At 42.9% G+C, this 12,247-nt stretch overlaps 1 protein-coding gene across 2 annotated transcripts in view; it reads left to right on the top strand.

Annotated features, from left to right (window-relative positions):
* IFT81 (intraflagellar transport 81) overlaps positions 1–11,291 on the top strand; it is a 51,842-nt gene extending 40,551 nt beyond the window's left edge. The window contains exons 15-19 of one of the 2 annotated variants that reach the window (XM_035098556.3): positions 1,532–1,618; positions 1,967–2,038; positions 2,138–2,223; positions 8,301–8,346; positions 9,943–11,291. In XM_035098556.3, the coding sequence (XP_034954447.1) occupies positions 1,532–1,618; positions 1,967–2,038; positions 2,138–2,223; positions 8,301–8,346; positions 9,943–10,125 (474 nt within the window). In that variant the 3' untranslated portion in view covers positions 10,126–11,291. Of the gene's footprint in view, positions 1–1,531; positions 1,619–1,966; positions 2,039–2,137; positions 2,224–8,300; positions 8,347–9,936 lie in introns of both variants that reach the window. The other variant, XM_088659631.1, reaches the window with a different exon arrangement.
* The last annotated feature ends 956 nt before the right edge of the window (positions 11,292–12,247 follow it).

The raw sequence follows: 12,247 nt of genomic DNA, 5'->3' as shown, positions 1-12,247 counted from the left end.
GCGAACTATATGACAGGAGCTGCCTTGTTCTCGTGGCCTGGGCCCTGTCAGCAGCTGTGCTCCTGGATCTGATGGGGGGCAGAAAGAGAGCTTCCGGGGGGAGGGGGGAGCAAGGCAGGTAGAACTGCTACTGACAGTGGCAAGGAGCTGCTGCTCTCTTGAAAGCCAATCTGAGAGTCTTTTTTGCTAAAGGGCAAAGGATAAAATGCCTTAAATAAGGGTGAAACCTCCATGTTCCGATGCATCGTACTCACCTGTCGGCCAGAGGAAGGGGGCGATGGTCACCTTCAGGCCATTCACATGAGCAGAACAATTAGGGCATGTTGAAATTTTCAACTTTTAAATTCCAAAAATGAGGGGTGCTAAAATGTTGTAACATGACATGGGAATTTGAAATGTATTTTGGATAAATTAATATAATTTAGTTTTTCTTGGTAAGAAAAGTAAGTGCATAGAAATCATTATAACTGATTGCCAAGTACTTGCAATTATTTTATATAATAATATTTTTGTTATTATTTATTGTTGTTGTTATTTAGCATTATCTGACATTTTCAGAAGGTAAAATTAAAATTCTTTGGTTTTCCAAAAGTAGTTTATGTACTTCTTCATCAAATGTAGACTTACCAAGCTAAATGTTGACCAATCACAAAAATAATGGCAGACCCAAAACATATTTTTAAGGTGCCTCACTGAATAAATTTGCAAAAAGTAGCTTTTACCTCCTAAAATGACGCCCCCACTCAGGTGGTCTGATGTAACCCAGCAAGACACTTCTTATATTTCTTAAAGTGGGGCAGGAGAAATTCCTGTGTCCCGCACCCTCACTTGAAATATGCTTCCCCAGCCTTAGTTATTTTATTATGTGGGTGAAGGCAAGCTTTGATTTTAAGCACAATTTGTAGAATCCCCCAGCCTTTCCCTGCCTGAGACTCTGGGGCTGTTTTGGACTATAAATCCCATCAGCTTCAGTGATGGGGGCCCATGATAGGGAAGGCTGGCCTACACCAGGGCCACTTGCTGCTTCACCAGTATAGGATGCCCTGCCATACTTTCTATCACAAGCTAGATTGTAGTTCACCTTTCACTAGAGTGCTCTGTTGCTACCAATGCCGATTATCTCATCGCATAAGTGAATATCTGTACAAACTGTTTGTACAGGAACACAATCCTTTTAAAATCATGTGAGCTTAATTTTAATGCAGCCGAGTCAAAATCTAGGCTCTGGAATGAACAAGTGGGAAACCTAATCCACCAAAGCATTAATGGCGCTGGGCAGTGATACATGTTTTTAAAGTTGGGGGGAAGGGGGCAGCTTGCAAGTTATGTGGTGGCTTACCCTATTTGATCTATCGGTCTGCGAAGCTGATGGCTTCCCCATGAGTGGTGTGCCTCAGATGCCTTTTTTGTTTATGTAAGGGCCTCTGTGTGCCAAGAGCTGAGGTTAGGCAGCAGGACTGACAAGAACATGATCTCCCCAGGTGCCACATGCTGTTAGAATTCATGTGCCCTTCTACCTTTCCCCCCGCAGGAATTGACCCAAGAATGCGGAGAGAGAAAAACCCAGTATGACAGCTGTGCAGCAGGCCTGGAGAGCAACCGTTCTGCACTGGAGCAGGTAGGAAGGCAGGCAGGACAGAGCTGCCCTTCCATATCTCATCAGCTTGGTTTTACATACGCTCAAGCTTACCCCACCTGGCCCACACAGGTGGGCAGGGGGCAGCATCCAGGCATTTGGCCTGTCATTCTGCCAGGTGCAGACATGTGACAAAACGGTTGGCTGCATCCACCCCTGGACCAGTTAAACTTAACAGCAATTATTTTGCTTTCTTTGGCTGAAGAGGAAGCAATTAAATCATCAGTGACAGTGGGCTGTTGGCAACAAGCACTCTTTCCTTGAAAATGGTCCTGATGTTGCAGGCTTTTTGTCATCATACGTGTTAAAAATGTGCTCCTCCTGCTTTAGGAGGTGAAGGCCCTTCATGAAGAGTGTATTCAGGAGGAAAGCCGCTATCATCACGTCAACTGCATGAAAAAGGTCGGTCTGAAAAAGGTTCTTTTGTAGTCAATTCAGTAAGATGATACTGTTTACATGCGAAGGATGGTTGGTGTCTTAAATTCAGGTATTTCTTTTTAGATCCTAGAAGTCAGCCTTCAGCGTGCCAAAGACGAGATGAAGATGTATGTTTCTTCAGATCTGCAGGAAAGAAGAAAGGCAATCAGGTATTTACTCATTTTCTTACCTTTATATCCTGCCTTCCTGCAACCTGGAACCCGAGGCATCACACATATGCTCCCCAGCAACATCCCAAGTACTGGTCAGTCCCAGACATGCTTAGGTTGGGCTCATTCGTGCCTTAAGACCATTCCCTGGAAACCAAGCCTTATGAGGAATGGTTGAGGGAGCTGGGCGTGCATAGCCTGGTAAAGAGGACACTGAGAGGAGATAGGAGAGCCATCTTCAAATACCTCAAAGGCTTGTCACAGTGGCGCCAGCTTGCCCCCACGACTGTGGGTGCCTGGGCCGCTAAGTGAGCACACCCACTGGCTCATCCACACTACATCAGATACATTGGTGTGCTGACATCACTCACGCACATAGTGGCAGCCTTATGCTGTAGTGCGCACCTGCTCCCACAGCATGCATACGCCCCCCACACACTTTGTGGGTGCCCTGCCCCCCATTTAAAATGTTGTGGGGGCTAGGGCACTCATGGCCCCCGGGAGTTGGCATGCCTCGGCTGCCACATGGAAGAGGGAACCAGCTTGTTTTCTGTTGCTCCAGAGGGCAGGACCCAAACCAATGGATTTCAATGGCAAGAAAGGTTATTAAGACTCAGCAAGAGGAAGAACTTTCAGACAGTAAGAGCTGTTCAACAGGGGGAATGAACTCCTTTGGGAGGTGGTGGACTCCCCTTCCTTGGAGGTTTTTAAGCAGAGGTTGGGTGGCCATCTGTCACGGATGCTTCAGCCAAGATCCCTGCATTGCAGGGGATTGGACTAGATGACCCTTGGGTCATCTTCCAACTATGCAATTCTATGATTCTATGATTCACTTGGGACTATGATTTAATTCCAAACAATTTTTCAGAAATGGAGGTGTAATTAGCCTTGAACTAGAAGAAACTGACCATGTTAAGTTTTTGTGGAATTCTCTGTTCCCTCTGATTAACAGTCTCGGCAGTGACACTTCTTGTTTTTTTTTTAATTTTTTATTGAAAAACAATCAAATCATACAAATCATACATAAACAATAATCAAAATAAGTTACAATCAAATAAACCCAAATAAACCTAAATAATAATAATAATAGGAAAAAAGAAAACCCTGATTGCCCTTCACCCCCAATGTTTTCCCCCCTCCCCCCCTCAGACTTCCCTCCGCTGTTTCCTCGACTTTTGTTTCCAATTTTACTTCAGTTCTGCAGGTATAATTAATTACTTATTCCTCTGTATATATTCTTTGCATGCATTCTGTTTTTATATATTTTCCTATCCTCCTATCTTCCTTGTCTCCACTTTTTATCTTTTTTTTTAAACTTCATACCTTTTTATTCTAAGCATGAGAGCATATCCTCTCTTACATAATATTTCTTTATGTATTCATCAAAACATTCCCACTCGCTTCTTAATTTTTGTTTCGACTGATTTCTCAAAGCTGCTGTCAATTTGGCCATTAATAAGTACTCGCTGAATTTACTAATCCATTCCTCTTTTGTAGGTATTTTGTAGGTATTTGTAGGTGACCCAGGTGGCACTGTGGGCTAAACCACTGAGCCTAGGGCTTGCTGATCAGAAAGTCGGTGGTTCGAATCCCTGTGACGGGGTGAGCTCCCGTTGCTTGGTCCCAGCTCCTGCCAACCTAGCAGTTTGAAAGCACATCAAAATGCAAGTAGATAAATAGGAACCGCTACAGCGGGAAGGTAAACGGAGTTTCCATGTGCTGCTCTGGTTCGCCAGAAGTGGCTTTGTCATGCTGGCCACATGACCTAGAAGCTATACGCTGGCTCCCTTGACCAATAATGCGAGATGAGCGCGCAACCCCAGAGTCGGTCACGACTGGACCTAATGGTCAGGGGTCCCTTTACCTTTTTAAGTACTCGCTGAATTTACTAATCCATTCCTCTTTTGTAGGTATTTTAGATGTCTTCCAATATGTAGCGATTAAAATCCTGGCTGCTGTACACGCATATAAGCACACTTTCTTGATTTTTTTTTTAATCTCTTCATTTAATAATCCTAATAGATACATCTCTGGATTTTTCTTTATTGATTTTTTCATGATTTTCTTTAATTCTTCATGTATCATTGACCAAAACTTTTTTATTTCTTGGCATGTCCACCACATATGTATAAATGTGCCAGGTTCCTCCCTGCATCTCCAGCACAAATTGTTTTTTAATTTGTAAATTTTGGCCGTCTTAACTGGTGTTAGGTACCACCTGTGGTACATTTTAATAAAATTTTCTTTTATGTTATAGGATGCCGTGAATTTAATATCCTGACTCCATAATCTTTCCCATTGATCAATTTGAATTGTTTGGCCGAGATCTTTAGACCATTTAATCATTGATTCAGTTGTTTCTTCTTCAGTTAGATCCCACCCCAATAGGAGATTATATGTTCTAGAAAGTAATTTGTTATTGTTTTGGATCACTTCCTTTTCAAAAATTGAATTTTCTCTTGCAAACCCTATTTTTTTATCTGCTCTAAAACTGCTAATCAATTGTATATACAATAGACACTTCTTGTTTGCTGTGGCTCCATTTAGGTTTCTCTCCATTTAGGAAAACAGGACTGCACACACACAGAGACACAGACCACAGACACACACACACACACACACACACACACAGAGAGAGAGAGAGAGAGAGAGAGAGAGAGAGAGAGAGAGAGAGAGAGAGAGAGAGCACTCTCATTGAAGAACAAAATACCGTTTATGTCGCCTGTTGATCTCATAAGTCTCCATTTATGGTGGTTAAATTGGGGAGCAGCCAGGAACAGATAACAAACCCCTTGCAAATATATGGAGAGTGTAATCCGTGTCAGTGGAGGAAAGAAGTTGAATGCTGAGCAAAGAAACAGTAGGAATAGTAAAGCTAAAGTGGAAATGAGAGGACAGTTGCAGTGGAAGTTAGTGAATGAACGTTGAGAGTGTTTCTCTGCTCAGTGGGTTTTGTTCTCAGTCTGTTTTCTGTAACCTACTTCTCAGACCTTGGTGTGCTATAGTGGCTATTTCACAAACTTTGTATGTACTGTATTTAGAATGCCAAGCTTATTGGGGCCACTGTGGATTGCCTGGTATCAAGGTGCTTACAGTGGTTAATGCAGAGAAGGAAGAGCACGTCAGAGGCTGGGTGTCCAGTGCTCATCCCATCCAGCCCTAAGAGGCCACCTAGTTTATGCTGGCGAGTCTTCTACCTGCCCAAGTCACTCACTTGTCTGTCCCCCATGCTGCAGACGGGAGCAGTTCTGGGAGCAGCAAGAGCTATGAAGAGGCACATCCTGATGCCCATCTGTCATGGAGGGGGGCGTGTTCCTCCATTTTCTAGGTGTCTTCTGTGTCTGCCTCCTGCACTTTTGGTTTTCTACCGTGAAAAAAACCAGTGAAAAAACCAGGAGAGTGCAAAATCTCTTGGAAATAAGCAGAGGCCTTGATAGGCAGAAATTCAATAAGTGCAGGATGGAAAGAGAAGGCAGATTTCTAGAAATCCTTTCAGGGCTGGATGTCTCTTCTTGCGAGCACTGGAATGTAAACTGAGCTCAAACAACCCATAAGCAGAACCTCAGTTTGCTAATGAACCAAAAATGCCCTGATTCTGATCCCCAGCCTCTGTTCCATGGAGTCAGGACCGAGGAATGTGAAAAGTTAATTTTGTTCTCTAAAAATAGTTTTAACTTTCAAAATTAAGTTGCATTCTTTCCAGACATCCATTATAAATAGCAAAAAACAAAACAAAACAAAAACAACCCTGACATTCAGAGGTATAGTTTTCTGGTCTGTTTTTTCTCCTTCCAAGTAAAAGCCAGTCTTGGGACTAAAGAGCAATTGGTGAACCTAAAGAGATGGGGAAGGATGTCAATAGATGTGCATTCTCTTGGGGGCAGTTGAGGTCGTCTTGGCCCTGGCACAAATTACAGCAGCTGCATGCAGGTTATGAGAAAGATGGATATCCCGGGCTGTGAGAGTAAACCTGTTCCAGGCGCAAATCCCATTTCCCCATAGGACATGCAATATATGGGGTGGGAATGTGCAAATGGCTGGCACAGGCCCTGGAGACAAGAGCAACTTCCCAATAGTCTTGGCGGGGGGGGGGGGACATGAGGAACCCTATCCTGCCTTCCCCAGTGGAAAGCTACAACACCCGCCTGAGAGGTTTTATAGTTCTTAAGATTCCCAGCCAGAAGAATTTTCTGTCCCAGGCTTCCAGTCCTTGGATCAGCCCCCTTTTGGTTAACTGTTAAACTGTCATTTTGCTCAAATGACAGAGCCAAGAGTTGCAATGATTTCAGTGGAGTCGAAGGATCATTATAGATTGCTGAAGTAGGAGGGCTCAAGTTTGTTGTTTTTCTATCATCCAGTGAATTCCTTTGGGGTTTTCAGCTTACCTTGATGATTCATAAATTTATAGAAGCTTATGTGTGAAACCAGTGTCCTTCAGGGCATAGTCTTGTAGGCTTTAAATGCAGAACACTCATCTCCTCCAAATCCCCCTTGGCCATATAGCTCTCTGCCAGGCTTCAGAAAATTCATTCCTAGTCAGTGTAATCTACCTTATAAGATGGTGACAAATAGAATATAATAGGTTTTTATCACTTTCATAGACCCTTGAAATAAGACAGGAAAGATATACACAAATATGTGTTTTAACAGTAAGAAAAACACATAATGAATAATCTACTCAAGAGTCCATTGGAATTGTGAATAAAAAGCCTCAGACCCTCACCTGCAACATGGGTATAATGATATGGAGCTGCCTTACAGGGCTGTTGTAAATTTGACTGGCACACAAAGTAAGTACTGCTTTGAACACTTTAAAAGTGCTGGGGTGTATGGGGTGTTAAGGGCGGGATAGTACCTCTGGTGGGGAACACATCATGCTCCTTCTGTATACGTGAAGGTGCGTCTCCACCCCCATCGTTCAGCCCGGACACTGAGATCAAGCGCCAAGGGCCTTCTGGAGGTTCCCTCATTGCGAGAAGTGAGGTTACAGGGAACCAGACAGAGGGCCTTCTCGGTAGTGGCACCCACCCTGTGGAACACCCTCCCAGCCATTTGTCAAGGCAATAAGCAACTATTTTACTTTTAAAAGACAACTGAAGGCGGCCCTGTTTAGGGAAGTTTTTAATGTTTGATGCTGTATTGTTTTCAATATTTGGTTGGAAGCTGCCCAGAGTGGCTGGGGAAACCCAGCCAGATGGGCGGGGTAGAAATAATAAATTATTATTATTATTATTATTATTATTATTATTATTATTATTATTATTATTATTATTATATTCTGGGGTAGTTTGTCCGCCATTGGTCCCCACCCTGCATTCAGCTCTCACCTTTGGCTCCTAGAAGCTGTCGGCACATGACAGTAGCCACAATTCCAGGAAATGGCTTCAACTGGCCAGCGGAAGCAGGTGAGGGTAACCAATGGCTCTCAAACCCTCGGTGAGTCAGGAACTTCCCCTGCATGTGAAGACAGGCTCCAGCAGATTCAGTGGATGAGGCCAATAGTGGGCCCAATGGCAGGGAGGCAGTTTATGCAGGTGCTGTTGAGGGAAATGAGGGGCAGATGGGGCTCAACAACATGGGAAGGTAGCTCATCTAGGAGAAGGAAAACTCTGATCCTAGACTTCCACTGCCTTGGAGCTATACACAACTGTGAGAAAGGCTTTGAGGGTAAACTCCAAGGGAAAATCCATACCTACTGCCTTGCGGGACATCTTTGGAAGAAGAAAGGGTTAAGGAGTAAACCCTACACAAATCTGGAGTGGAGTCCCTAAAACAGTTGGATGGTGCCTTCCAGCAACTCGTGCAGCCAAGCTGGTGCTGAACATATTGCTCTGCTTTCCTTTGGACCATATCAGTGGATCCAAGAGGGGGGGGTCTTGTCATCTGGGCAGCCCAGGACCTCCAGACACACTTCCCAGGCTTGCTACCCAGAGAGAAGCAGTCACAAGTTACTGATCTCTGCAGCCACAGCAGGTGCTGTGATTCTCCAGCATTTTGACTTCACATCCACAGATGCTTAGTAAATAATGTATATGTGTGTATGTATGTGTTTATTTTATCATCTTTATCATCTTTAGGGAACAATACACGCGGATGATCACGGAACAAGAAAACCTTGGAAAGGTAATAATAGGTTATTATTTTTAAAATATTCCCTTTCCATTTTAGAAAATGCTACATTTCATGCCTGCCGTTAGTTTATTCTGGTCCTTGTGCACAGCCTCAAAAAAAAAAACATTCTGTTGCAGCTCAGAGATATTGGCTTCTCAAAATAAAAGACAGAAACAATTCTAAAGTCAGTTTCCTATAGATAATGCTTAAGCTGCTTGACTATCTTTTACAAACAGCACATTCCCCAGGAACCCCAGGGATAAGATATTGTAATGCAGGCGACACTTTGCTAGATCCAACTTGAAGTGGTATATGCAGAAACTGGCTGAAGATGATACATTTCCCAGCTGTTGTCCTTGGTGTTTTTTATAGAAAATAACTGAAGTGCTTTTGAGATAGCTGCGTTGACTAAGACCCTTGCTGAGTTCTGTACATTTTTAATCGTCTTCTGTAAAGTTCAGAATTGCACAAATAATTCTTTTTTCTTAACTTCTTTAATGTTTCCCTTATAAATTCGGTTATGCAAGTGTTATACTTTTCAGGACAGAATTCCTTGTAAAGATTAATTCCATTTTTTCTTTATGTTCTAGAGTTATTTAGTCAGGTGGTGAGAGGGTCAGACTAGGACATGGGAGGCTTTAAGTCCCAACTCAGCCATGAAGCTCACTAGGATGACCAGCCACTGTCTTTCAGCCTAACCTCTACCTTGCAGGGTTGTTATGGGGATTAAAGGGGGGGGGGCGACCATGTGTGCCACCTAGAGCTCCTTGGAGAAAAAGGTGGGGTATAAATGAGGTTCTTGTTGTTGTTATTATTATTCATTCCAGATTACAAAGCAGACTACAGAGCAGAGACTAATATGTTTGTAGTCCTGATAACAGTTCATTTTTAATTGCCTTTTAACCCTGTTTTAGATCTTCTTTGCAGAATTGTCATCAAAAATTGTCTTCTATTATTTCAACATACATAAAACACACACACACAAAACATACACAAAACACTTAATCTATGTGGGGTTTTTTTAGTGCTAAGCATGGAGCTCAGATTTAGGGGATAGGCTGTAGCTCACAGGTTGAGCACTCTGCATAAGGCAGTTTCCTATATGCATGCTGAGTTCTGCCCCAACAGTGGCTGCCCCAGTCACTTCAGGACCTTGTAATGCCACACAGACAATGTAGCAGCAATTGAAGATTGATTGATTGATTGATACCCCACCCATCTGGCTGGCTTTCCCCAGATACTCCGGACAGCTTACAGTATATCTAAAAACACAATAAAGCATATATTAAAACATAATCAAACATTAAAAACTTCCCTAAATAGGGCTGCCTTCAAATGTCTTCTAAAAGTTGTGTAGTTGTTTATTTCCTTGACATCTGAAGGGAGGGTATTCCACAGGGAGGGTGTCACTACTGAGAAGGCAGTGAGGGAACCGCCAGAAGGCCCTCGGAGCTGGATCTCAGTTGAACAATGAGGGTGGAGATGCTCCTTCAGGTGTACTGGGTCGAGGCCAGGATCTCTTGTTCAGAGAAATAAATGTCTGTGAGGTAACTGTTGTAACTCTGAAACATTTCTTAGAATGATTTTGACTGCTCTTTTGAGTAACAGAAACTGCGAGAGAAGCAGAAGAGTGTGCGGGAAAGCCATGGTCCAAATCTGAAGCAAGTGAAAATGTGGCGAGATTTCAATCTGCTCATGGAGTGCAAGAAGGAATGTTTCCTCAAGCAGCAAAACCAAGCATCCATTGGCCAGGTCATTCAGGAAGGAGGAGAGGATCGGCTGGTCTTGTGAATCAAGCTGTTTGCTATCCTAGCCATACTGAGCATCAATTCTGTTCTGAAAATTGGTCTAGTTCTACAACTGTTTCTACAAAAGTTAAATTTCTGGTTGCTGCTTGGAAAAGTCCCAGCCTAAATAGAATGGCAATGGTTTCCCAGTTTGACTGGGAGCCTTTTCAGCCACTCCTTGTATTAAGGAGAGAAAATAACACTCATTCTACAGGTACTGCAGATGCAAAGTTGCTCTATCACTTGGAGGCCAGTTTAAGCAGTGGGACGGGCTCCGTGTTCGATTACTGCATTGAAATGGCTTACGGGCAAAGGTCTAGCCCATGTGTTGAGCTGAAAGCTGGCTGTTTTCACAGAGAGACCAAGGTAAATGATACTCCCCAGGCCCAAAAAAAGTTCAGAGTTCTAATTCTGAAGCTTCTACATCCAAGCAGCAGGATATACTGTGCCAGAAAGCCAAAGTTGCTTCCAAGAAGTCCGCTCACCCCACTTAGTCATGCACAAACCTGACATATTGCTTCCTCTTGGTCCTGGGAAAAGGATGCTCATTTATCTTCCAACGGCAGAGCAGGGTTTAAATTCTCAGCACGTTTCTTAAACATGCATTTTTTTGCTTCAAAGTATGTGCAGGCCTATAACTTCATCAGGTGTCATCTTTAAATGGCCACTCCCGCTGGAGAGCTGCACTGGAGTTTAGAAGCAATAGGCAAAGCTTGGGGAAGCAAAGTGTGGCCAGTTGATACAAGGGCCTCTGATCCCTGTCATTAGACTTCTCATGAGTCTCCCTGGCTCCCTTGAGATAAGCAAAGGGTGTGTAAAGAAAATTTACTAGCTGGACTAAAACTAGTAAATTTAGTCCTTGGACTAAAACTGAGGTGCAGGAACTTCCAAAAGTTTCTTGCTTCCCTTAGGCCTTTGACCTGTAGCAAAGTCATTTAGAAACATATGAAAAGGAGTTATTCCAACCTTTTCTAGCTTTGTTAGAACAATGGCATTTTAACATTCCCTGTAGCTTTCTGCTCTCTGCCTAATTTTTCCTGGTTGATATTAAATTAATATATTTCATTAAATGTAGCCACAGAGACAATAAAGTCTAACATTCACATTGTCATTCTTCTGTCCGCTTGTTCAGTTCCCCATTGTCCATACTTAATAAAGAACAGGAGTTTATTGGCTGTCAGACTCCACTTCACCTCTCCGATTTACGCTTTTGAGAAGTCAAAAGGCTTTGCTTTCTGACTCGGGGACAAATGCTGTCAGATATGGAACAGAGGTGATCTGTAAAGAAACCACACATAGAGTCCAAGACCTTGCTGCTCTATTGTCTTACAATTTAACAAGAAATGGTGTGACAAAGTTAAGTGCTGATCTGAATCGGGAGCTACGGTATAAACCCTCACCTCCTCTACCAGTGAGAAAACATGCATTACTGAATGAAAAACTAGAGAGCCATAGAAAGAGCAGGCTGTGAAGAGTGTACATGAGTTATGCACCTGTTTTCAACCACCTGTTTGTTGCATTTATGCTTTACATTTTTAGATAAATCCCCCCCCCGGTGGTGCTCCACTTCCTCTACTTCAGCCTTCCCTACTCTCAAATGAAAATTGCAGTCTGCAACATGTGGTTTTGTGTGGGCAAATGTGATAAACTTGTACAGTTCTTAAATGTATAAAATATATGTCAGAAATTATTTGAAAACTTTCATTTCCATATGATGCAGATGTAATGCAAATATGCTTAATTTGAATAGGTTTTTTCTAAAAAAGAATTTGATATTTGCAGGACCAAAATGTGATTTTTAACCCTGAAGACTGAGTGATAATCACACTCATGTCTGCAAAATCCTGGTCTTCCTTGTTCATTGTTCCTTGTGCTGGTGGAACCAACAGTAAAGTGTCTGAGTTTTCAAAGGAAGGATCAGTCAGCCAGTTCCTGAAACTTAGGTCTCTGGGGGAGATAGATTAAGCAGGGTCTAAATTAAAGCACAGTTGGAGGAGAGAAAAGGGTTAGCATGCTTCTAAGTGTGAGAAAATGTATTGGGTGGGAGGAGAGAAATGTAAATAGCCAGTGCCCAAGGCGATCTCAGTGGAAATAGAGCTGCAAAGTAGCTCCGATTCTGCCTCTGA

The sequence above is a fragment of the Zootoca vivipara genome, chromosome 16, assembly GCF_965207765.1.
Source record: "Zootoca vivipara chromosome 16, rZooViv2.hap1.1, whole genome shotgun sequence".
Classification (NCBI taxonomy): Eukaryota; Metazoa; Chordata; class Lepidosauria; order Squamata; family Lacertidae; genus Zootoca; species Zootoca vivipara.
This window is presented reverse-complemented; position numbering and strand designations above follow the sequence as displayed.